Raw genomic sequence first — 27,256 nt, 5'->3', positions numbered from 1 at the left:
TCCTGATAGAGGTTTCAGAAGGGAGAAAAAAGAATTCAGAGGGCAAAATGAGACAATTTTTTTAAAGGACATGGTCAATGTGAGAATTTGTTTTTACTAACTATATATATATATATATATATATACATATATATGTATATATATATATATAACAGGATTTATTTTTCTTTAGTTCACAAATGTGTTTATGGGGGGGTTGGAGTGGAAGAGGAAGAAGGCAGATCATTATATATGTATATTACACATATATTTTTTTTCTTTTTTTTTTCCCCAGTGAGGCAATTGGGGTTAAGTGACTTGCCCAGGGTCACACAGCTAGTGTCATTCATGTGTCTGAAACCAGATTTGAACTCAGGTCCTCCTGTCTCCAAGGCCAGAACTCTATCCACTGCGGCACCTAGCTGCCCCCATATATATATGTGTGTATATATATATATGTATGTATATATATATACATATATACATACATATATAATTTTTAAAATTTTGGGGCTTGATTTTTAAAGGCCATAGCTCATATGTTCTTAAGGTTTACAAAGAGCTACCTCACATTAACCCAGAGGGGCAAATATTCCCCATTTTACAGATAAGGAAACTGAGGCTCAATGACTAGCCCAAGGTCACCCAGCTCATAGAAGTGACATAATGAAATCATCTTCAGTTAGACTGCTCTGACAGCCAGGTACCAACGGGATGAACTGGACCAGGCAGAGGCAGGAGGACTAATTAGGACACTTTTGAAATTATGTGAGTGTATGTACACGTGTGTGTGTGTGTGTGTGTGTGTGTGTGTGTGTGTGTGTGTATCAGAGGTACCAAGAGGAAGAATTAGACCAAGTAGATGAAGGACTAATTAGGAGACTTTTGAAATTAGGGTTTAGAAAGTGTGTGTGTGTGTGTGTGTGTGTGTGTGTGTGTGTGTGTGTGTGTGTGTGTGTGTGTGTGTGTGTGTGTGTGTGTGTGTCTCTGTGTGTCTGTGTCTGTGTCTGTGTCTGATTGGAGGTCGGGGAAAGGAGAGGGAGGAGTCAGGATTACACGAACACAATTCCAGAGTTCAATCAGGTGTAGCAGAGGCAACGGGAGTATCCGCTTTGCTCCCAGCACCTTTCAAAGTCTTTTCCTAGGAATCTTATATTCGGGGAATTAAGGCCCTAAAGTGAGACAGCTCAGGGCGGCTTCCCACCCAGCTGCCTTTCTAAGCTTCCTCCCTCTAGGGTTTCCTCTCCAGCTGGACCCTTCCCTTTTCTTCCTTCCTCCCGGCTCCTTTTTCTCTTCCTCTTCCCCGCCCCTCGCTTCTCGCCCCACCCCTCTCCCGCAGTTCAGCCCCTCCCTTGACACCTCCTCCTCCCCTTTAGGTCACTGACTCGCCCAGCTGCCACGTTTCACTGATGACATCACCGAGGCCGCTCAGCTTTAGCCAATCCGCTAGGGGGAGTCAGAGCGGAGCCTTCTCCCGAGAGACGGTCGGGAGGGGAGAGGAAAGGGGGGGGAAGTGGGGTAAAGTGGGGTGGTCAACAGTTCCATTAATGCGCATGCGCCAAGGGAGCCGGGCTCGTCGGGAAAGCGAGTCCCAGCCGCCTTACCAAACCATCTGGCTGCGGGGCCGCCAGGCGCGCGCCTGGACTATCTTGCCCGGCATGCAGTGCGGTGCGGCCGCCCTCTGGGCTGTGTAAAGGCCCTTCGGTCTGAGGCTTCCTTATTTCCTGGTTCGGCGGCGGCCATTTTGGGTGGAAGCGAGAGCCGAGCGGCTGGAGCGGTGGCGGTCGCAGTGGCAGTAGTGGCAGCTGATTGTGTTCACTGGTGCGGAGGGGGGAAGACGTTTGCTCTCCCGGAACGGACTTTCTCATTCCTTTTCGTCGGTTCCGGGCGCGGAGAATCAAGGCGGCAGCGGCGGTAGTAGCAGCAGTACCAAGGGCGGAGGTGGCGGCGGCGGCGGCGGCGGCAGCTGCAGTGACATGTCCAGCATGAATCCCGAATAGTGAGTGAGGGTCCGGGAGCAGGAGCCAGGCCGAGGCCGGGCCCGGGCGGTGAGGGGCGGACACCGGACAAGAAGAGGAGGAGGAGCGTGGGGCCCGGGCCGGGCCGGAGGCGGCCGGCGCGCAGCCGAGCGAGGCCCGCCACTCCGAGCCGGGCCGAGCCGGACCAGGGGGGCCCCATTGTCTGACGGCGGAGGGGGTGCGGCTGAGAGGGAGCCGCAGGACCCAGGTGGGGGGGGCGGGGTCCGGTGAAATGGAGGCTCCCTGAAGCAGGCCCGGGAAGGAAGGGGGAGGGTGTGAGAGGCTGCCTCGGAGGGCCCGTTGAGAGCAGTGACTTTCGAGAGGCGGGTGGTTACTTCGGGGAGGCCGGGATGGGGTGCTGTCAGAGCCGGCCCCTGGCCCTAGTCTTGTTGCGGGCGGGGCAGGGTCGTGGGGAGAGGGGAACGGCTCCCCTTCTCCCGAGCTTGTTTTGCCCTCCTTCCTCGGGGCCCCGCCGGGCTGCAGGTGAACACGGACGCTCCTCTGGGACCGTGGCGAGAGCGGAGGGGCGAAGAGGAGCAGGGGTGTGGAGCCACTTTTAAAATGGACTGATTTCCCCGAGTCCTGTTTCCTAGAGGAATTCTGCGAGAGCCAGCCCTCTTGCCCTCCTAAGAACCCGGTCATTTGGGGTAGAATGACTTCCATCGCCCTCTAAAACACTGTTTTCTGTAGGTCAGAAGGAAAACCACAGGCACAAGTACACCTACCCATCATTACCGTATTAAAACGTACAAAGTCAAGTAGCCAGTCACACTGAGTGACAGAGAGCTGGCCTCGAAGCCCGGAAGATTTGGGTTCAAGACCCACCTCTGACAAAAAATTGACTCTTGTGGCCCTAGGCCAGTCACCTAACCCCGTCGGGGCTACTAGGCCACTCTCTGAGACTCTTAAATTGCAGAGGAGGTGCTAACCTATGTGGGTAGAGGGAGTTTCTTCACCTAAAAGTTCCGGATACTACTGAAATCACAGGTCTTTTCCCTGTCCTTATCCTTAAAGTCATAGTAGAAAGAGAGACTGGTGGGATCTTTGGTAGATCTGCAAGTTTTGGATTACCTTACCTGAATGCTTGCAGATAAGGAATGAGGTTTCATGACGTGTCATGAAAAGTTAATGCATTTCTTTTTCTTGCTTAATCGAGAAGCAGCAACGGCAGATGTGACATACTAGGCACCTTTTCTAGTAACTGGAATTCACTTTTCTTGGGAAAATTCTGGCTTCCTTCTCCCCCCACCCCCAGTTTCCTCCCCTCAATACATGTAAAATTAATTAAATAGTAATGAGATGATTGAAGTGAATGCCTTTAAAATAAACAGGTATGTTAGAAGGAAAGATTAAGTAATGTCAGGATTTTCTAAATCCTAACAAGAGTGTTTTCTTAAAATTTGAAGTTCTTTGCTGCTAAATTCTCTGAGCCCGTACCCCCTTCTCTTCTGGTCCACCCATCAGTTTAGCTGACAGTCATGTGTGTGTCACATGGCTCTTGCAAAATGCATTCTTACTGCAGGTTTTGTAACACTGTGGTTTGGTACTGAACTGTTTCCTTTGGTTTGAATTAAATTGCAGAGAAGGCATCATATTTAATTAGAATTCTGCATATTTCAAGATGTACCTAATGTTACTATGATTTATTTGCAGTCTTGCAGAGTTTCACCTTTCCTTACAAAGTTCTGGAAAAGGGGCCCCAAGAAAACAAAGCTGCAGAGTTGACTGGTGTCCTCAATCACTTTAACAGTTTCTTGGCAACAATCAAAAACACTGATTTGCTGTTACTTTAGAAGTTGGTGGTCCTGCTGCTCAGGCAGCTTCTCACACAGACTCAATTTGTTTAAAAATAGTTATAGAAAACTACTGTATCATCATAATCAAACATTAAATAGATCAGTGCAAGTCACTTATTTTTCTTATTTATTTCCTCATTGTAAAAAGGGGGTAATAATACCTGCCTAACCCATCCCACAGGGTTGATTTGAGGATCAAATGAGATAATGTATGTTGAAGTACTTTGAAAACGGTAAGGTTATTGTTGTTTATTATGATTATTATTTGGAATCAAAGTTTCAGTAGGTTGTTTAGGAAAGCTTCCATAGATTGCCTTTAGGGTTTTTTCAGTTTTAATTGGAAACTAGAGATATGCTCGCTGTCTTACGTTGTGATTTATAACTGCTATGTAAGTGCTGCATAGGAAGGAAGAGATCATCATGGTCTTGAGAAGGCTTATGTAGGAGGAGCAACTTGGACTGGCCCTTCTTGATGGAATGGTAAGATTCAGATAAACAGAAAGGAAAGGAGAGGACATGTGCAAGGCAAGTGGAACATTGTCGGGCAAAGATGAAGAGGAAAAGCCAATATTTTTAAAGTGAGTTTTGGATTTTCTAAAGTGAGTTTCAGATTTTGTGAGTAAAGTTAATAAATATGGTGTGAAATGTATCTACCTATACATTGGCTTCTTAATGAAGTTAAAGGCTTGAGCAGAAAAAGCCCTGCAAAAATAACTTCTTTGTATGATAACTGTTTTTAATAGTTGCATCCTAGCACAGAAAATTGACCTATGACCACACGTTTACTGTCTAATACTAGGTCCAATCGAAGTAGAAGAGAGTTTGGAAAGAGGAAGTTTTTTGTAAATCTTAGAGCAGATGGTGAAAATGACTTGGGACCTGACATAGCATTTAGTGGAAAAGACCAGTCACTTGTCAGCAACCAGATTTGAAAAGTCAGACTTAGAAAAATGCCTTTCTTGAATTTTTTTTTCCTCTGGCAGGGCAGTTGGGGTTAAGTGACTTGCCCAGGGTCACACAGCTGGTAAGTGTTAAGTGTTTGAGGCCAAATTTGAACTCAAGTTCTCCTGACTCCCGGGCTGGTGCTCTATCCACTGTGTCACCTAGCTGCCACAAGCTTTCTTGAATTTTGAGATTGCTTTTTCTAATTTCAACTGACACCACTTTTGTGAATAAATAAATACCCTCCATGACAATGTCCTGGAAGTTCATAGTCAAATATTTTCTTATATACTTAGAAATGTTTGCTCCAAGTTGATAAAATAATTGTCATCCATATTAAAATGTAGGGAAAGTTTGAAAGAATTAAAAATGTTACCTTTTTTAAAGCAAAATCCTGGTGAAAGTAAGATAGAAAGAACTGAGCACTGAGCTTAATCAGGTCTGGATTCTACCCCTTGGTATGGCACTAACTGACTTATGTCAAGTCATGTAACCTTTCTGGATTTCTGATTGCCCATCTGTTTGAAAAAAGATGTTTGTGTGTGGGGGTGTAGACTAGATGGTTTGAGGCCCTTACAGCTCTTAAAGCTAATTTTTTGGAGGGATAAAGTTGGCTTTGGATTCTAGGCTGGTTTTAGAGTGTTTGTCCAGCCAAATGTACATACTTCGTCATTGGCAAAAGAGATGTTCGGTGGAGTAGTATAGGAATCTCCCTCTTTGACAATCTCAAAAATTAGGGATGTACTTAATACATCTTCATAATACCATGAATAATTGGGGTAGCTAGGTGGTGCGAAGTGGATAGAGCACCAGCCCTAGAGTCAGGAGGACCTGAGTTCAAATGTAACCTCAAGACACTTGACCCTGGGCAAGTCACTTAACCCCAGTTGCCTTAAAAAAGAATACCATAATAACTCCCAAATGAGCTGTCTTTAAATTCATTATAATCCAAAATTAGTTATGCTTTTTGAATTTTTTTTCTATTTTCTTTGCTGCTGCTGAATTTAATTAAAAAAAAGATCCTTTGGTAGGTAGGAGACATGGTCTACAGTTAGAATAGAAAGTTATGTACCGCATTTTTTTTTTTGCTTTCATATTGGTTGATATAAAAGGATTACCTACCGTAGGCTGCTTTTCCGTTGAGTTTTTTTTATTTCATAAGTTGTAAAGCTTGAAATAATATTAGTAATAGTAACTTTTTTTTTTGGCTTTTTTGTGAGGTTAAGTGACTTGCCCAGGGTCACTCAGCTAAGTATCAAGTGTCTGAGGCTGGATTTGAACTCAGGTACTCCTGACTTTCTGGGCCAGTGCTCTATCCATGCCCCAGTAGCTGCCCCAAGTGATAGTAATTTCAGTCTAGCTTCAGACACTCTTTGTGGGCAAGTCACTTATACCTCTGTTTACCTGAGTTTCCACAATAATTACACCAGCCTCCCAGGGTAGTTGGGAGGATCAAATGAAATAATATTTGTAAAGTGCTTAGCACAGTTCCTGGTACATAAGTGCCATATAAATGTTAGCTATTCTTATAATTGTTGTTAATAATTATAATAATTGATAAGGTTAAAGTTATATTTTTACTCTTTCCCTAATAACCTGACTAGTTTGAGATAAATGTGTGGCACTGTAATATGGTATGCTACAAACTAGGAATAGGTACTGAGTTACTTAAATTTAAAAATATAGGTAAACAAGCAATTCAAGGGCAAGGGATTAAAACAGTAATTTTCTAGAATTCTTGTGAGGTGGAGAAGAGGTATTCTGGTTAAGAAGTATTTAACAATGTCAAACCAAAAAGCTTTAGGAAGTAGCTATGATAATGTTGAAAATCAAACGAATGGGTATTTACTTGCTTAGGATATTTAGGCACTATCTTAGGAATCCACTGTTGTTTTTATATTTGTGAGAATTGTAGTTGATTGAAGTATAGTGTTTATCCCAAAGAGTTCATAAAATTTAAGTCAGCAGCTTGAGTCTTTCAACAGTGTTTGTTGACCTTTTAAAATGCCAAGTCTCCAAATTCTCATATTTTGAAGTCTTAAAACCAACTTTTGGACTTTGTTCTCTCAGCCATAGCAGACTTTGAAGGGCATTTGGCCTTTTTAATAATCGCCAGACTTCATAGTAAATCTCTGCCACTTAATTTGTTTATGAAAATAAAAACATTAATCAGTTCTTCCGAAAACTTGCCGTAGTGAAGAATCCTTAGCAATTATACTCACATAGTATGTCTTTAGAGTTTTACTTTAAACAAAACTGTAGACTAAAGAAGCAAAAACAACTCAAAGTAGTTTGACGTTCAATTTTAGTTTGTCCCCATGACTTCTTAATGACTGGGCTCACTGGCTGTACTTCTGAGCAATGAAGCTTCTTTAAATTATACAAGATTAGAGAAACTTCAACTGTCTTTACATTTGTGGTCTACCTTAAAGTTTAAAGAGAAATTGGTATTTATTACAGAAAACATCTATGATTAATTCATTTTATTCACCATTTACTTATTTATTTTAACTCATTTTAAAGACAAGTTGAATTGTAGAATGTTGGAGCTGAAAAGGACCTGAGAGACCTGTTTGGTTTTGTTGTTGTACTTCTAAAATTATTTAGCTTATAATCTAGTTATACAGAATGAGATGCTGAAATCTTTCTGTTTCATGGTGAGTCTTTTAGGATATTTTCTCAACAGGAGATATTTAGAGTCCAAGTATTTAAATTTAATTAGTTACTATTTAAAAATTTTACCAGATTTCTCAAGTGGACACACAGGGCAACCCCTGAGTAGTTAAAGCTTTTGAAGACTATTTTTCTTTGAGGCATTTTATTCCTTCAATAACATTAGTCTTTATTCTGAAAGAAGTGACACTAAATCTGTATCTTAATTTGTCATTTTGCTTATATCCTCTCAGAAATCTTTTAATTTTGTATTACATCTTTTTTCAAATATTTAACCTTATCTTGGGGTTCTTATATATTTTTTTCTGAGTGCGTATCAACAGTTTTTGAAAAAAAGTAGTCTTTATTCTTTTACTATTCTATTCTTTCTAACTTCTGAGGGCAAGTATTAGAGTTTTTTCCCTTGCCTATGTTATGATCTGCTTGTCTTGCTTTCTTCTCCCAGTTTAATTTAATGAAAGTATGTTTCAATACTTAAATGCTTTTTGAGTGTTAGGACATAGAAAGATTTTTTTGCTGAACTTCTAAATGCCAGTTACAGAGCTGGAAGAAAAGCCAGAATTGTGTGTGTATATACCCCGACCCCACCATTTTAGAGGTTCAGCGTATCAACTTTTTCTACCACAGTTTGGCTAAACTATATTTGCAATTTTAGTAAAAGATATAGGCAAAATGCCCAGATTGTTTTTTTGCCCTTAACCTCCTCCTCAGGGAGTGTGACTGGGGTAGAGAGAGGTGTAGTCAGGCTTTTTCACTGCTTTTGAGTTGAAGGTGGGGCTGAGATTTTTACTTTGATATTTGGACTAGAGTCTAGTAGTATACAGAGCTGGGAAAATGACTTCAGTCTTTGATTTGTCAGATATTGGTGGGAGAAGAAGATACTTCCAAAGATGGGAAGACACAGTGCAGGGTCTTCCAGGAGCCAAGAAAAATACAAGTTTAGTTGGTAGTTGAGACCACTGTGTTTTAACACAGATAGGCTATGGAGACAGTTGCTGAAATTTCAAGTTTTGAGGGTTTTTTGTTTTGTTTTTGATTTGGAGCACACTGCTAATGAAAGCCAAGGTCATGATAGTAGCCTCCTTTGTACCACTTAGCATTGCTTTGTTCTACAGCCACTAACCCTGACCAACTATCCTGCAGATGCCTGCCTTAAATCAAAAGGGGACTGTAGATCTGGACTCCTTTGCAACTCAGAGGTCATCTAGTCCAGCCCCCTTAATTTTTTAGATAAGGAGACTGCTTAGCTAACTTGGACATTTTTTGAGGAGTAGTTTTATTTCACTGGTTATGTTCTACAGAATACCTTGCCAATTTATACTTAACCATATTTCTTCTGATTTTATTATTACAAATTGATCACAGCACTAATACAAGGATAAGTTCAAGTTAGTTTCTAGAAGTCTTTTTCTTTAAACTTTTGACTTTTTGTACTTTAGAAAATTTCTTGCCTTCTGAAGGAATGAAAAGTGCAAAAATTGATGTTTGTTTAGCTCCACCAACAAATTAATTGTGGCTAACTAATATTTATATATGAGCCAATTTTGTCTTACATAAAAGTCCTGCCCAGGATATAGTTCATCTCTGGTTGAGTGTTTTAATTTGAGGGAGGAAAAACATTTTCTCCAAATATTTATTTAGTAGCTGTTATACCCCTTACGTTGCTGTTATAAGTAAAGTATAGTGGAGAAAGGAGTAGAACCATTCTAGAAACTGGTTTGAGGCAATATTTAGCAGTATGTGGGGATTTATTTTTTACATATCTCATGTTAATTTGTGTACTCTTCTCCAGTATGTTTATAATCTGTTTAACACAATGCCTTAGGTGTGAAATAAAGCTGTAGAAGTCATAAAGCCGTAAGATCATTTAGTTCTGTAAGACTTCTTTTCTTCAAAACTTCTTAAACTTTACTACTGTTTACCACCTATTCAGCCATGTTTGGAGCCTCAGTATAGTGTTACCTTTTTATTCTCCTCTTCTTCACTTTTCATATCCAGTTACCACACTCTCCCACATCATGACTTTACCCATTGAGGTTTCAATATATCACAGATTGGCATAAGAAATTAAATGGGAATTTTTGGGGAGTTTTGCGGAAGCCAAGGCAGCACATGAAACCCAGCAGACTACACAGGAAAACTTTAGAAACTCTGAAGTGCATAAGTATGGTATTTTATAATATCAGTTTGTTTTATCTTTTAATACCATAAGTATACACTTTCTTTTTGAAAGTTAAAATAAGTAAAAGTTAAAGTTTGTGAAAAGAATGTGATACACACAAAGGCTAGAAATGTAGATATATCACATTGACCTACATATAGCTTATGACCAAATACCTAACCTAAATTTTACAATAAGGTACTGTAAATACCTCATAAAAGAAAAAGAAAAAATTCAGACTTTTTGGTACAAAGAGAGGACCAAAAATTTTTACGTGGATTTTCCAGATCACAGGAGTGCTGTACTCCTAACTCCTAAGATGTGGAAGGGATAACTGTATATTTATTCTACCTCTGCACCGTCTCTTCTTTCTGTACCTTTCTCTTTAAGTTCCTGTTATGTGCCAAGTACTGTGCTAGGCACTGGGGATACAAAGACAAAAAGTGAAGCAATTTGTGCTCTCTGGGAGCTTATATTCTTTTTTTTAAAATTTTTAAAAAATCATTTTTAGGCAATTGGGGTTACGTGACTTGCCCAGGATCACACAGCTAGTAAGTGTCAAGTGTCTGGTCTGAGGCTTTGAACTCAGGTCTTCCTGACTCCAAGGCTGGAGCTCTATCTACTGCGCCACCTACCTGCCCCTATCAGTTCTCTTAAGGAACATAATGAGTCTGAGATAACTGAGAGCACTTGCAAATTTATTTGTTTGGCAGGCATGTGGAGATGGAAGACTGGAGCTGTAGTAAGAAATTGAACCTAGATAAACATGCATTTGGGGTTTATCTTCATTCGGTTAATGATTAAACGTACAGGAACTGATGAAATCATTGACTGCAAAATTAGAGAGAAGAATGCCTAGGAACGACTTGGTTGGCTCCCATTCATAGGAGTGAGGAATGAATGATCTAGCTGGGGATACTGAGCTGTGAGACAAAGTGGAGAAAGCAGTTCGTGGAAGCTAAGGGAAGAAAAAGCAGTCAGAAGACAATGTAGTTAGTCCATATTCAAAAGTTGCAAGAGGTCAAAGGGAGTGACTGAAAAAAGGCCATCAGATTTAACATTTAAGAAGTCATTGGTAACCTTTTAGGGAGTAGTTTCAGATGAGTGGTAGTTTTGGACACCAACTTGCATAAGGAGTTGGGATGAAATAGAAGTGAATGCAGGTGATTCTAGGATTTTTGTCAGCGAAGGGAGGAGAGAGAAGAGTGTTAGGAGCTGTCTTGGTAAAATGAAGATTTCGAAGGATAGATGGGGCATGTTTTTAGGCCGCAGAGAAAGATAGTAGTTGAGATTGTAGCTGAGAGAAGGAATGATGAAAAGGACAAGCCTCTTGGAAGAGGTAAAATCAAAGGTTAAAGTATGGAAGGGTTAGCTATGATAGGGAGAAGGGCCACTTCTTCAGGCTGAATCAGAGAAGATGAGAGCCTACAAAGTGAAACCTGGATTTTTTTTCTCAGTAAAGAAGGAAAGCATGGTGTCAAATACAGTTGATGGGGTTTTGTTTCACTGCTTCCCCCTCCCCGCTCTTTCAAAATGTTTTTTTAAAAGGAATGACTCTTGGATAGAGGGGAGAGAAGTGAATGTGATGTTAAAACAAAAGGCATCCCCCAAAATAGAAAAACCTGCCATATATACCTGCCAGGGTTAGGTATAACTCAAAAAGAAGAGTGTCATGAAAACCTAGAGAGGAAGAGAATATCCAGGAAGAGAGTGAGTGGTCAGTAGTATCAAGTGCAGTATATTAGAGGTGTCAAACAAAGCCACCAACACTCCCAAGTGGGTCCCAAACCAGATTAAAATGTAATTGGGAAATATTTAACAAAATAAAAAATACAATAAAATGGAGATAATATTACATTTTAAAACTGTGTTGGTATGTGACCTGCAGGGGTTATTATGTACAGATTAGTGGTCCCCATTTCTTTATGAGTTTGATATCACTGCAGCAGGTAGTTCAAAAAAAGGAGGAAGACTTTACAAAGGTTATGAAATTTGGCAAGTAAGAGGTCATTGGTAACTTTGGAGACAGTTTCAGTTGACTGAAGTCAGAACCAAATTGCAAAAGGTTGAGAAGTGAGAGGAGAGAAAATGGAGACTGCAAGTGTAAACAAGTCGAATCAGCAGGTATTTATTAAGTGCTTAGTATGTGCCAGGCACTCTGTTAATCACTGGGAGAATAAAAGCAAAAACAGTACTTGTCCTCCAGGAGCTGACAATATAAAGATAATTTGGACATAATGTCAGAGGGAAGGTGAGAAAGGCTGTTTTCAGAAGGTAGGATTTAAGCTGAGACTTGAAGGAAGCCAGGGAAACCAGGAGGCAATTGAATAGGGAGAGAATTCCAGGAATTCAGAACATGGCTAATGAGAATGCTTATAGAGTTTGGAGATGAGTGCATATGGGAAGAAAAGCAAGGAGGCTAGAGTTAATGGATTGTAGAATTGTATGGAAGAGAATAACATATAAGAAGACTTGGAATGGGTCTGGTTATGAAGGGCTTTAAAAACCAAACAAAAGATGGGGGTGGGGGGACCTGCCATCTTTGAAGCGAAGCACTGAGTTTATTGAAAGGGAGGGATAGAGTGGCATAGTCTGAACTGTACTTTAGGAGGGTCAGTTTGACAACTGAGTTGGGGATGGACTGGAAAAAAGACTTGAGGCAGGGAGACCATCTAGAAGGCTTTTGAAATGAGGTGATGTTGACCTGTGCTGTAGTGGTAGCAATGTAAGAGGGGATATGGCAGCAGATTGGATAAAGGATAACACCTAGGTTTTGTGATCCTGGCAGACTGGGAGGATGGTGGTACTCTGAACAGTAATAGGGAAATTAGGCAGTTACACTTTTTGGGGGGGTAGGTAATGAGTTCAGTTTCGGACATGTTTAGTTTAAGATGTCCGTAAGACATCCAGTTCAAGATGTCAAATAGGCCTTTGTAAATGTGAGACTGGAAGTCCGAAGGGGTGTTAGGACTGGATAAGTAGATTTGAGAAAGAGTTGATAATTGAATTTATGGGAACTGATGAGATGACTAAGCAGAATAGTATAAAAGGAAAAGAGGATAGAACCCAGGGCAGAGCCTTTGGAGGAGGATACCAATGGTTATTGGGCTTGACTTGAATGAAAGCTGGAGGAGCAAAAGGAGACTAAGGAGTGGTCCAGTAAAAGGAGAACCAAGGAGTTCATGAAAATCTAAAGAAAAGAGACTATCAATGAAAAAGAGTGTGATTGAAAGTGTCAGAAGCTGCAGAGAGGTCAAGAAGGGTGAAGATTAAAATTTGGCAATTAAATAACTTGGTAGCATTGGTAACTTTGGAGGAAAGCAATTTTAGGTGTTTTTATTGGACTTTTGCTGAGGAAGATGGGGGAGGGGAGGCACTGGAGTAGAACAATAAGCTTGAAGGAATGGGAGGGTCTAGTTTAGTTTTTTGTTTTTCTTCCTTGAGGAAAACGTGTTTGAAGGCAGTAGGAAGTGACCTACAAGGTAGAGAGAAAGGATAATTAAGGTTGCAGTTAGCTAGAGAAGTTGGGAGGGTAATGGGATTAAGGGTACATGTAGAGGAGATTTACCTTGGCAAGGAGAAGGGCCACCTTACTGAGAGAAACTGGAGAAGAAAGTGGGGGGGGGATATCAAAAGATATTTGAGGTGGAAGGGAAGGAGTAGATAGAACTCACATTCCATAACCTCCACCAGTATTGAAGCTAACAGACAAGGTTAGGGTGCAGTTGGAGTACAGAAAAGTTTAGGCTGGTTATAAGTTCTTATAAAGTGGTTGAGGAAAATTTCGGTGGGGTTTCATGATGTTACAGATAGGTTTGGTTATAATGTAAAGTTACTTTATGGGGAGGAATGTTTATTTGTGTAGGGGTCCTGTTTTAGACTCTGTTAGTTCATAAGCGTCTTAGGGACAGGGCTATCACTCAACTTTAGACATGTTATCGAGTACAGTATCTTGTACATTGTAGTTGCTTAGTCTGTGGGTTAGAAGACCTCTTAGGAGGAGATAACTATTCCAGAGATTAACCTGCAGTAGACACAGGCCCACCACAAAAGGGACTATGGGTTCACTTTCCCCTCCCCCCCGTAATACTTCCTTTTTTGATAACATTTTATTCCTCTTCCCCCTTTCCTGTTAGATGTCAAGAAAATTTTTAGCATACATTTTTACAAGATTTTGAGTTACAAATTTTTCTCCCTTCCCTCTTCTTTTTTTCTTTTTCAAAAATTTTATTTATTTTTAGTTTTCAGCATTCACTTCCATAAGATTTTGAGTTCTAAATTTTCTCCCCTCCCCAAGACATTGTGCAATCTGATATAGCCTCTACATATACATTCATATTAAACATTTTCACATTAGTCATGTTGTAAAGAAGAATTAGAACCAGTGGGAGAAACCACGAGAAAGAGGAAACAAAAAAGAGAGAGAGCAAATAGTATGCTTTGATCTGCATTCAGACTCTGTAGTTATTTTTCTGGATATGAATAGCATTTTCCAAGATATGTCTTTTGGAGTTGTCTTAGATCCTTGCTTTGCTGAGAAGAGCTAAGTTTGTTAAAATTAGTCCTCACACAATGTTGCTGTTAGGTGTACAATGTTCTCCTAGTTCTGCTCAGTTCATGTAAGTCTTTATAGGTTTTTCTGAAGTCTACTTGCTTATAACATTTCTTACGGAACAATAATATTCCATATGGGTTCACTTTTGACAGAAATAGCTTCAGGGGGGTTACATAGGGTCATATAGGAAGGTTAAATAAGCATTACACTTGGAGCAGGAGAGACTTGGAACATCAGGCAAAAACCAGTGCCATTCTGACTGTTCTGAGAAATGTGTTCTCAGGAATCCGCAGTTGATGGTTGAAATTCATGCTCTTTCCTTTCATGCTAAGGGAAACTGGCTACCTCTTCCAGGTTTAGTTTCTATTTACAGACCTTGATACCCTGGGCCAGAATGAGGATGGTTCCAGCTCTTTCCACTGTCACTTCCAGACTCTCTGGAACTTCTCTTCATTGGAGGTTCAGTCTTTCTGGCTATAGGATTGGTCCTGATTCTTGTTGATTTAAATCTGACCTCCAGGTCATTGCCTTCTCTTTTCAAGGAGTTGGATAACTCTCTCAAAAGGTTCTTGTCTGAAGCTCAGCCCTAGTCCTTATACTTGTGACTTTTGTTACATATGCCAGCATTCTTCTACAAATGCTACCCACAGAGATATTGTATTTGGCCCTTTTTTTCTAACCCTTAAGAATCATGAGCCTACAATTAACTAATTCCTCTCCATAGTGTTTTTCACCCCACCTCCTCATTGTCTTACATATAAATGACCTGTACTCCCTCCACAGGACCATTTTTTGGTGCTCTCACACTCTGGGCTTAAGGAAGTTAAGTGCTTCTCTTCAACCAGCTTGATTCAGTACAAATTCAATTATTCATTCCCTTTACTGTTTTGACCTCTTCCTCCATTCTCTCCTTTCTATTTAAGTTATTGGCTGTTTCTTCTCATTCACAATCTGGCCCCTTATGTGCCCTCTTTCTTCTCAGCAGAAGCTCTTGTCGTGTACTTTATTGAGGAGAATGAAAGCTACCTGTTTAAGCTTCTTTATGTCTCCATTGTACATCCTAGCCTTTATCTTAAAAATTTTTTTATAAGCTAATAATCAGATAATGTACAAAGTAAGGAACAGAGTCCTATATAAATCCTTTATTTAATAGAATGGACCTAAACAAATTAATGGAAAATAAATATGTTTTCTTTTTCTCTCTGAAAGTCTGGCAGGTCTTCCATAATTTTTTACTTTAAATATATTATAATTTCATGTGCCTGCAGTTCTGATTCAGCTAATCTTGCCTAGTATCACTTCATATAGGTATTCTCATTTTTCTTTGCATGCATATTCCTTAATCAGCCATTCTAAGTAGCTGATTAATAATGCTTGTGGTGTGGTTTTTTTCCTGTTATTCATAAATATATCAAATGAATGCTTCTATATCCAGGTTCCATTTTTACTTGTTATATTTTTAGATAAAATCTCTTTTATTCCCCTCTTCTTTTATATATATATATATATATATATATATATATTTATATACTTTTAGGCTATTCTCAAATGTTTGTACCAATAAAGAGTTTCACTAACAATGAATCGTAATCAGTTCTCTTTCCCTAGTGAATCTCCATAAACATTAAATTCAGTTGTTTTTTCTGACTTTTGTTATTTTAGTTAATGGTGGTATCTTGAACTTCTCTTGGTTTGTACTTCTCTTACTAGGGAATTTAAACACTTTTTCATATAATGTAATCATTTGTATTTTCATATTCAAAAATTGGTTCATATCCTTTGTTGCTGTATTGCAGAATGTTTATTATCTAATATGTGTGTATATATTCTTTATAAATACTGGGTATTGAACTCTTACCTGATATATTCACTACTAATAAATATTTTGCTTTAATTTTAGAGGTATTACTTTTTGATGCACAGAATCCTTTTAATTTGTAATATAATAAAATCCATTTTTTTTTGTTTCTCCTCTTTTTTTTTTATCCCCATTGCTTAGCACAGTGTCTGACAGAAAGCAGGTGACTAATAAACACTTGTTGATTGACAGATATAAAACAATTCTCTTCATAGGTGGGAAAATATGTTCTCTTCTAATTTTGTTTTCTGATTGTTAGGATTGTCTTCTATCATTCTATAAGAAGGGAATATATACTTTCTTGTTATTTCTGTTATTAACCTAAATTTGACAATCATTTTTAATAAGTTCTTTTATATTAAATATTTAGGTATCTTTCACTTGTACTTCCCTTTTATTAAAAGATGGTGCTTTTCTTTGGGATTTCCTTCCTTCTGTGGATTGTGACACATCTTCTGGGTCTGCCATTCAATTCTGCATGTTTTCTAGTTCCAGTGGTTATTTTTTCTATACTTATACCTTTCTCCAGTTGATCCAGTGTTAGTTGTAATTCTCTTTTTTACTGTAGTAAGTCTAATCCTTTCAGGTTTTTTATTATGGTCTTCATACTGGCAATCTTCAATATCTCTCTCCTTTTCTTTTTGGTGAGGCAGTCGAGGTCAAGTGACTTGCCCAGGGTCACATAGCTAGTGTATGTCAAGTGTCTGAGGCTGGATTTGAATTCAGATCCTCTTGACTCCAAGGCTGGAACTCTATCTACTGCACCACCTAGCTGCCCCTCAGTATCTCTTTTGAACTATAATTCTAGCTTAATTTCTTACCAACATTAATGCTTGCGTCGTTTCTTTGAAACTGATTTAATCATCTGAGAACATCTTTTGTGGTATTTCATATGGCTTCTCCAATCTGCATTATTACTTTTGGTATTTTAGCTGATTTCAGTTATAATTGTTTCAAAAATTTTATCATTGCATTACCTCTTGCTCTTTTGCACATTTAACTTTTTTTGTGATTTTTTAAAATTAATTTATTTTTTGTTTTCAGCATTCACTTCCATAAGCTTTAGAGTTTTATTTTCTCCCCCTCCCTTCCCAAAATGGCATGCAATTTGATACAGGCTCTACATATACATTCCTGTTAAATATATTTTCACATTATTCATGTTGTAAAGAAGAATTAGAACCAATAGGAGGAACCAGAAGAAGAAACAAAACAAAACAGAAGAGAAAATAAAAAAGCAAATAGTCTGCTTCGATCTGCATTCAAATTCCATAGTTCTTTCTCTGGATGTGGATAATATTTTCCATCATGAGACTTTTGGAGATGTCTTGGATCCTTGCATTGCTGAGAAGAGCTAAGTCTATCAAAGTTAGTCGTCCCACAGTGTGGCTGTTAACTGTGTACAACGTTTTCCTGGTTCTGCTCACTTCACTCAGCATCAGTCCATACGTGTCTTTCCAGTATTTTCTGAAGTTGGCTTGCTCATCATTTCTTATAGCATAATAGTATCCTGTTACGTTCATATACCGCAACTTATTCAGTCATTCCCCAATTGATGATCATCCTCTCAATTTCCAATTCTTTGCCACCATAAAAAGAGCTGCTATAAATATTTTTGTACACATGGGTCCTTTTCCCATTTTTATGATCTCTTTGGGATACAGATCTAGACGTGCTATTGCTGGGTCAAAAGCTATGCACATTTTTATAGCCCTTTGGGCATAGTTCCAAATTGTTTTCCAAAATGGTTGGATCATTTCACAACTCCACCAACAATGGATTAATGTTCCAATTTTCCCACATCTTCTCCAACATTTATCATTTTCCTGTTTTGTCATGTTAGCCAACCTGAAAGCTGTTTTGATTTGCATTTCGCTAATCAATAGTGATTTAGAGCATTTTTTCGTATGACTATAGATAGCTTTGATTTTTTTATCTGAAAACTGCCTGTTCATATCCTTTGACCATTTCTCAATTGGGAAATGACCTGTATTTTTATAAATTTGACTTAGTTCTCTATATATTTTAGAAATGACGCCCTTATCAGAGATACTGGTTGTAAAAATTCTTTTGCAGTTTTCTGCTTGCCTCCTAATCTTGGTTGCATTGGCTTTGTTTTGCACATTTAACTTTTAAAAAAATTTTCTTGTGGCATTTTTAGTTGTGTTTCTTTGCTGTGAAACCTCTCATAATGCCACCATGACTGTCTCCCTTTACTTCTTTCATCCTCTGCTGTCCTCTTTTTCTGAGGAGGTAGTCGTGCTTGCCATGGCAGACTTCCTCTACTGTGTGTACCTTTGATACTCATCATTTATTCTGTCTCTCTCGTTCTTAGTCTTTTTTCATCCTTTTTTTTTTTGTGAGGCAGTTGGGGTTAAGTGACTTGCCCAGGGTCACACAGCTAGTAAGTGCCAAGTGTCTGGTCTGAGACCTGATTTGAACTAAGGTCCTCATGACTCCAGGGCCAGAGGTCTGTGCACTGCGCCATCTAGCTGCCACCCCCCCCTTCAGGTTTTTTTGTTTTGTTTTTTTTTTTGGTGAAGGTAATTGGGGTTAAGTAACCTGCTCAAAGTCACACAGCTTGTGAGTTTTGTGTGTCTGAGGCTACATTTGAACTCGGGTCCTGATTCCAGGGCCAGTGTTCTATCCACTGCGCCACCTAGCTGCCCCATCTCTTTTTTCAGTTTTACAAGGACAAGGGGAGGTTTCTTTGTGATTGTGGGAAAGAGAATAAATATTTGGAAATTACTGTGATATAGAAACAAGAGGTATCAATAAAATTTACTTTAAAAAGAATGCCTTCACTTGGCTCTGACATCCATTCAAGCTAATGTCATATACTTCTGGCTTCTTTTCATTGCCAAACTTCTAGAATTATTCACATTTCCTGTTCCAACTTTACCAGCCGTGACTCACTTAATGTCTTGAAGTCTAATTTAAGTTCTACTTCAAAACTGCCCTGTTTAAGGCTACCAGTGATCTTGTTTGGTGGACTTTTCTCAGTCTTCGTTTGTTTGACCTCTGTAACTTTTGATACTGATGCCCTTCCTCTCTCTAACTTACTCTCTTTTCTCTGGCTTTCATACCGGAGTTGTTTGCTGGTTCTTGTCTGACCATTCCTCAGTGTTTTTTGCTAGATTGTATTCTTCTGTCCATTATTGTCAGCTGCCATTGAATCCTGTTTTCTCATCACTTACTTCATAATTTCAGCTTCTACGGGTTTGAATATTAGCTATGTATATATGACTCCTGAATCTTACGTGTTCAATCCTAATTGGTCTTGACCTTTAGCCATGCATTTTCATCTATCTGCAAGCAAGAGAAGTTATACCTCAATTCTCAAACTTACTGTAACCCAAACAGAACTCACAGGATTCTAGATTTAGAACAAGAAGGGACCTCAGAGGCAATCAAGTCCTTCATTTTACACATGAGGAAATGGAGGCTTTAGGAGGGACGTAAGTACTAGATAGATCAAGTCGATAGTAAGGCTCAGAATTGGTATTTGAATCTAGGTCCTCTGATTCCAGAGACAGTGTTTTCTAATGTATGACATTTCATAATTTTCTCCCCCCACATTGCACTTTCTACAAGTTCCCTTATTTTTGTTGAGGGCACTACCAGCTTTCCAGTTGTACAAGTTTTGTAACCTCAGCATCATCTTTCAGACGCCTCCCTTTATCTGATCAGTCACTAATTTTTGTTTATTCTTTATCTGTAATATTTCCATGGTCTACTGGGGAGGAAATAGCATATAAAAAATAAATACACAATAATTTGAGGAGCAGGAGAACATTAATGATTGTGGGATCTGGGAAACTTTCCCTTAGGAGATGACCCCTAGATATCCTGGAGGCTTTGGAGTTTAGATATAGAATGCCAAATTTGGGAAACTCCAAATAAGCCAGCCTCTCTCACATTGGCTTCCTTTGTTCAGTTTACACAGCACCACCCTAATTTAGGTCCCCATTGTCTCTCCACTGAACTAGTGTAATAGCTTTCTAATTGTTCTTCTTGTTTCCTGCCTCTTTTTTTCCCCATTCCATCTTCGCTAAAACTCACAAAGACTCTGAAATTGGTTAACCATGTGAATCCCTGGCTTAAAAACTTTCAGGTCCTCTCCCTCTTGCTCCTTCCTTAATTGCTTTTAGGATGAAATGTGAATTCCTTAGCCTTGAATTTAAGGCCCTCTGCATTTGGACTCTGCTTCAACCTTCCCATCTTGTTTCACACTGATTCCCTTCAGAAACTACATTCTAATCTACTTAGAGTATTAGTAATTACTCTTCATGACTACTTCCTTGCATTTCCTTAAAGTGGTCCCCCATACCTGGAATATATTGGCTCATTATTGCAGCTTCTCAGAATCCTTAGTCTCCCTTCTAGCTTCAGTTTAACACCTCTTAATACATCCTTCCTTGACTACCCTCTCCTACCATTGTTGTATCCTCATTTGTTTATGTACATCTCCTCCCCACCCCCAAAAGATTACTCTTCCTGACAGAAAAGATTTTATTTTTGTCTTTAATATCTATCCACAGGACCTTGTGTTCAAAGCACTTCATATTTGTTGAGTTTAACTGAATGGTGTTAAGCAAAGAGCTTTAAAAGGCAAATACCATGCTGAATATTCCTTGGATCATCTAATTAGACCTAGATCTAGAGCAGGAAGGGTTGTCATGCTAACCAACCCTCTCATTTTTATAGGTGAGAGGACTGAAGTGCCAGTGGATTAAGGAACTGCCCAAAGTTCACACTTTTTTTGTTCAGTTGTTGTCATGTCCAATTCTTCATGACCTCATTTGAGATTTTCTTGTCAAAGACACTGGAGTGGTTTGCCATTTCCTTCTGCTCATTTTACAGTTGAGGGAACTGAGGCAAACAGGATTAAATGACTTGCCCAGGGTCACATAGTTAGTGAGTGTCTGAGGCTAGATTTTAACTCAGGCAGATAAACTTCCTGACTTCAGGCTCAGCACTCTATTCACTGTGCCATCTAGTTGTGCCACACATAGGTAGCAAGTGTCAAAGGTTAAGATTTGAACCCTAGAGTGCCTGGCTCTTTCCACTGTACGATATGGTCTCCTTCATTAGCTCATATTAATTATACCATATATTGATGAGGTCAATAATATAACATATGTATAAGAAAAAGGGTTGGAGGGGAGGACTCACAATGATCTTCCAAACTTAGAGGGTTGGACAAATAACTTTTCCTCTCTAGATTCTGCTTTTGATAGCTGCTGTAAACAGTGTTTGGGGGCAAGCATGAGATCAGGGAAATATATTACCTCCCTTCATCCTACCCTCTTTTGTTAACCAATGCCAGAGTACCCTTGAAATCACTGGTTCTAAATTTATGAAACATTCATCTGACAAAAGCAAATCTAAGGTAAATTGGGTTCTGGAAAGTAAATAATGCTGTCTAAATGTCAAAGAAGCATATGTAGCTTTTAGCATTTGTAGGGACATTTGAAAAAAGACTCAACACTCTACCTAAATGTTTTCTTACCTTTGGTAGAGAGAATTTTGTACCTGGTAGGGAACTGATTGTTTACTTAGCTCTTATTCTCTTTGCCAGACTAGGTATTTGGTTTTAGCCATTCATGAGGAAGTACTCACCCTTTCTTAGCAACTGAAGGTCTTTATTTTGAATGAAATGCTAAGCAACATAATTTGATGAGCCTTTGAAGAAGCAAGGTTGCAGTCATATAGGGCTTGAATTCTAAGTTCTGATCTAATCGTTCTCATTTTCCCTCAGATGTTACATTGCACTTTCTTACCTGTCTCCTGCATTATGATTATTTGTGTATGTCATATAAGTATCCTCATAGTACTCTGCATATATTAGAGAATTAGTAAGTGTATATTTAAATAAAAAACAATTGATGGAAGAGTTGACTTTTCTTTACACATAAAAATAAATCTACATTGCTACTCTAGAATTTGGTCAAAAGTCATCTTGGTTTTAGGGTTTTTAAGTAACTTTATGATCTGTGGTTTTGTAATCTTTATGCCTCTGGAGACATTCTAAATGAATCATCACTGGAAAAATTCATTACCTATTTAGTAATCATTTTGGCGATAAATTTCTTCAAAGGTATCTACATTGGTGCATAAAACACAGAAATAGTCCATTGCTGGGTCTGTGCTTGAAGCTACAGCTTGTTTAAAGCTCCTTCCACACTGCATAGCTTTTTAAGATCTAGGATCACCTGGGAACCATGATTTATCTACTTCAGTAGAAGATTGATAAACAGTATTGTGTACTGGAAGGCTGTCCTTAGAATTAGGGAGGACCTGGTTTCAAGATCTGCTTCTGACACATAGCTGTCATCATGAGAAATTATTTAATCTCAGTTCCTCAGGCACTCTGAAACTTGTTAATTTTTCAGACAAGTTGCCAACTTGCATGATTAGAGGGTGTCCCTGCACTGATGAATTTACAGATTTTGACCAAAAAAGTATGAAAGATTAATATTAGGTGAGGTAAATTAATTAAAATTTAAATTAAATTTTAAAAATTTAAATTAAATTAAAAACAAAACCTCTCTAAATCTGTTAATTTGAATATTATAGACAAAACAAGCAAAATTAACTTATGTTCAGCTTTCTGCATGCTGCTTTCCTTTTTCTAAGGCATGTATGGTAGAGTTGACACTAAAATATGTAATGGTGGACAGAGCTTTGTATTTTAAAAAATCACTTCTCTAATCATGCTATTTTGTTGTTTTACCTTTCCTGAGTTGGCAGCAACTTGTACATAAGTTTCCAGAGAACTGTTGGAAGTCAAATGTTAATATAAGGCCAGCTTTCTGTTGTTCATCCCTTAAAATAACATAGGGTCATAGGATGGTTTATTCTTGTACTTAACATAGGAAGTTGGTGTTTTTTTTAATATGTGAAGTTACCATAACAATGTAATATTCTGCCCAGATGTTTTACAGATATAACCTGATAAAAAGACAAGTTGTACCTGTATTTTATGATATAAAACGAATTAGCAGACAGGAGAGTTTATGCAGTCTTTATCTTTTTATTAATAATTGGAAATAGTCATGTCTCAGAAACTAAACTTATGATTGTGCATTTATTTGGTCTTTGGTCAGCATGTTGTTATATAGAAATATAAATCATTTTGCTGTACTTCTACTTGAGCAAAACATTTGAAAGTGAATTCAGCAAATCATTCCCTAGTTTTTAAATGGTCAAAGGATATGAACAGGTAGTTTTCAGATAAAAGAAATAAAAGCTATCTATAGCCATATGAAAAATGCTTTAAATCACTGTTGATTAGAGAAATGAAAATTAAAACAACTCTGAGGTTCCACCTCATACCCATCAGATTGGCTAATATAAAAAAAAAGTAAAATTATAATATTGGAGGGAATGTGGGAAAACTGGGACACTAGTGTACTATTGGAATTGTGAACTAATCCAACCGTTCTGGAGAACAATTTGGAACTATGCCCAAAGTACAATCAAACTCTGCCTACCCTTTGATCCACCAATACCGTGACTAGGTCTGTATCTCAAAGAGATTTAAAAAGGAGGGGGAGGAACTTATTTATACAAAAATATTTATAGCAACTCTTTTTGTGGTGGCAAAGAATTGGAAATCAAGGGGATGCCCATCTATCTGAATGGCTGAACAAGTTGGTGGTATATGATTGTAATTGAATATTATTGTGCTGTAAGCAATGATAAGCAAGATGGTTTTACAAAAACCTGGAAAAATTTACATGAACTGATACAAAGGGAAGTGAGCAGAACCAGGAGAATATTTGTACACAGTAATAGCAGTATTATGTGATGAATAACTGTGAATGACTTAGATATTCTTAGCAATATAATGATCCAAGACAATCCCAAAGGACCCATGTTGTAAAATGCTATCCACCTCCAGAGAAAGAACTGATGGCATCTGAATATAGACGGAAGCATGCTATTTTTTCCTTCCTTCTCCCTTTGCCTCCTTCCCATGATTGTACACTTCTGTCAGGTTGCTTACCAAACCCTCAGGGAGGGGGGAGGAATAGAATTTGGAACTCAAAACTTTAAAAACAACAACAAATGTTAAAAATCTTTTTTACATGTAATTGCTGAGAAATAAAAATTATTCTGAAAAAGAGAGAAAATAAACAATTTTGATATTCAAAAAGGAGAATTTTTTGGGAAAAAGTGAATTCAGATTTAAAAGAAAATTACTGGAAAAACTGGAATTCGTGACTTATGAATTTTCTTTTGCTAGTTATTTTTGTATTTTATTATTTCATTTTCCACTGTGATGATCTTTATGAGGCTCATAATTCATTTTAGATTAAACTTTTAAAATAACTTTTGCTTTTACATTCATTTCTGAATTTCTTTTTTCTCTACTACCTGATGAGCCTTCCCTTTTAACAGCAACAAAAAAGGGGGAGGGAGGGAGCAGAGAGACAAAGCCAACCAGCTCGTTCACAAGTCTGACAGTAATATCCACTGTTCCAAGTCATTTCCCCAAAGGACAGAGGTGAATTTTTTCATTGCTTCTTCATGAACAAACACAGAATTCTCTTTCTCTCCCTCTCTTTGTTTCTTTCTCTCCCTTCCTTCCTATTTACATTGTAGTCGTGTGTATTGATTCTGTCTACATTAGTTTGTATAATTCTTACTTTACATCTCCAAATTCTTCAATGATTGTTTCTTATAGTGCAGTAACATTGACGTTACATTCACACCATAATTTTTTAAGCCATTGTCCAAGTTTGTGGGCATCTTTTGTAATGTATTTTATCCAAAATTAAATAATTCTGATAAAGGATGATAGATTTATGCCAGTAGATTACAGGCAGATTATGTAGTTTATGTAGAACTGGAAGTTTGTAGACTAGGTTCAGTTTTCATTATCTTTTGTTACATGTCTCGTGTTAATAAAACTACTATTGAGTTTAGAACAGAATAAAATTTTCTTGAAGCTTATTACAGGGCCTAGCTTATCTCTGCAGATTCTTTGATCTCACTCTTACACATCTTGTTTGTAATGATTATGTTTAGAAAATTAACTTTAACTTTTTAAAAACTGAACCTTAGATATGTGGAACTGTATATTTGGCAACTACAGAGAATTTAGTAATTAAAGATGTCTTCTGGCTTTGAATAGATTGTGTGGTAGTTGGAATGCTGATGTTCAAATGATAGACTTTCATGAGAGATTTTTTTTTCACTGTATAATTATTTGTAAGCAAAGTATGGTCATAGCATTTAAAGCTGGAAGAGACTTTAAAAATGATTTGGAGGAAACTGAGATCCAGTATGTAGTGTTAGGTATCTTGTCCAAGATCACAAAGGTGTAGTAGTAAGACTCAGAACCCCAATTGGAAACACATTCCTTGACTCCAAATCCATTGTTCTTTTTTCTTATTCTATGGGTTAATCTTTAAGGTAATGAAATTATCTAGAGAAGATCTATAGCTCAACTACAGTTTTCTACTCAAGTAGAATCTAATGATAGATGACAAAAGATTATTTTTTCATTAATAGTATAATTAAAGTCTCTGCTTATATTTCATGTTTCATATTTTATTCTTTACTAAATATCCAAAATTAATCTGTGTGTACCTACCTGCAGTAATTCTGTTAACTACTAACATTACTTGACAAAGCCAAATATCTGATAGCAGAATGTTTTAAATTCAGTATTTTAAAAAAATGCAGCCACATGAAAATAGCTTTTGGGGATGGTGGGGTTAATAAATATTGAGCCCAAACCTAAAACAGTGAAAAGCAAATGACGGGAAACCAAGATATGAAACTGGAAAGAAGATAGTAAACATCACCAGCATTTCTGCACTAGAGACAATAAAATTTGCATATCGACTTTTATCACCTCAGTATCCATTGTACTGTAAGAATAAGTAGAAATGGTATTGGTTAGAAAGAATTACTAGACTCACTGACTAATGGACTCCATATGCCTGCTTTCTCATCCCTATAAAATATTTCTGATGAGATTCTGTCTACTATTTCTTAAGGGTATACTTGATGAGAATATATGAAGGGACTAGGTGGACTTTCACAGACTTTTCTATAGAAAACTATCATGCACAGAATTGGCTGCAGTACAGAGAACAGAAGATCTTGCTGTCTCTCATTTACATAAAAAGCATTTGTCCAGGTAGATCAAAATTTAGCTTTAACAGCTCTAAAGCATGCCTTCCATGCTTATGTTAAAGTCATAATAAACTGCACCAGAAGTGACCACAAAATTAAAAGATTTCTGAGAGGATATGAGCAAAATGACAAATTAAGACATAGATTTAGTATAGTTCTTTCAGAATAAAGTAAGCATTTTTAAAGTGTTTGCTTTGTGTCAAGCCCTGTGTTAAGCCCTGAGAATACAAACACACTTTGAGCCTTCATGGATCTTACATTTTAATTGGGAAGACGGCACAGAAGAAGAAGCTCAAAGAGGGAATGAGATAAGGTAACTATTAGAGTCATGGTGGAGAAAATCTAGTGTTGGGAATGGAGCCAGGAGAGGAATGAAGATATAGCCGCATTGGATACTTAAAATGGAAGCTCTAGGAGGTATTCACCAGTCAGAGGAAGGGGCTGCAGAACATAAATAACATTATTCAGCGATTTGTTGGTTAGCAGCATCAAGGAAGTTTGAAAATACATGATCAGGGATAGGTGTAGTTAGGAAGAGGTGGTAGATAAGTTAAAATTAAGTCATAGTGACAATGTGCCTTGATAACTGTTAAAAAATACTGAATAAATGGTATGACTTACTGTACATAATGATGACATTTACATATTGCTTTAAGGTATACGCACTTGAAATATGTCTTCTTAAAACTAATCAAAAGTAAAAGTTTTGAACTTGAATGACCAATGTATGGTAAAATAAAAATATTCTTTAAAATCAGGACTTGTTTTCATAGAGCTGTGAGTCCAAATTGTTGTCATCTTTTTTGGCCTTGGACATTTATAAAATGTATTTAGAATTGGAAAGGGTAACTGGGTAACAAGCTTGGTCTAAATGCATTGGTGGAAACTTTAAAAATTCAGTTTGTTAGTTGTTCCCTATTAAGCCTGAATAGCTCTCTTGCCTTCCTTTTCTATTCTTCTCATTCCTAAGACCCTGGAGATTATTTTTATTTGTTAGATAAAAGGATTGCTTGAGCTAGTCTAAGCATTAATGAGAGTAAGTATAGGCGAAACTGATGTGCTGTGTTCTTGGTATCATTTTTAGGCCTAGAATATTTGGTCAAGATTTGTGTATGTATAAGT

General features: G+C 38.0%; 1 protein-coding gene across 2 annotated transcripts in view; it reads left to right on the top strand.

The window, feature by feature from the left end:
- The first annotated feature begins 1,685 nt into the window (after positions 1-1,685).
- RAB1A (RAB1A, member RAS oncogene family) overlaps positions 1,686-27,256 on the top strand; it is a 42,002-nt gene continuing 16,431 nt past the window's right edge. The window contains exon 1 of one of the 2 annotated variants that reach the window (XM_020985433.2): positions 1,686-1,978. In XM_020985433.2, coding sequence (XP_020841092.1) covers positions 1,956-1,978 — 23 coding nt within the window. In that variant the 5' untranslated portion in view covers positions 1,686-1,955. Of the gene's footprint in view, positions 1,979-19,405; positions 19,441-27,256 lie in introns of those variants that run through there. The other variant, XM_020985434.2, reaches the window with a different exon arrangement.

This window comes from Phascolarctos cinereus, unplaced genomic scaffold (assembly GCF_003287225.1).
Source record: "Phascolarctos cinereus isolate Bilbo 61053 unplaced genomic scaffold, phaCin_HiC Scaffold_2;HRSCAF=192, whole genome shotgun sequence".
Classification (NCBI taxonomy): domain Eukaryota; kingdom Metazoa; phylum Chordata; class Mammalia; order Diprotodontia; family Phascolarctidae; genus Phascolarctos; species Phascolarctos cinereus.
This window is presented reverse-complemented; position numbering and strand designations above follow the sequence as displayed.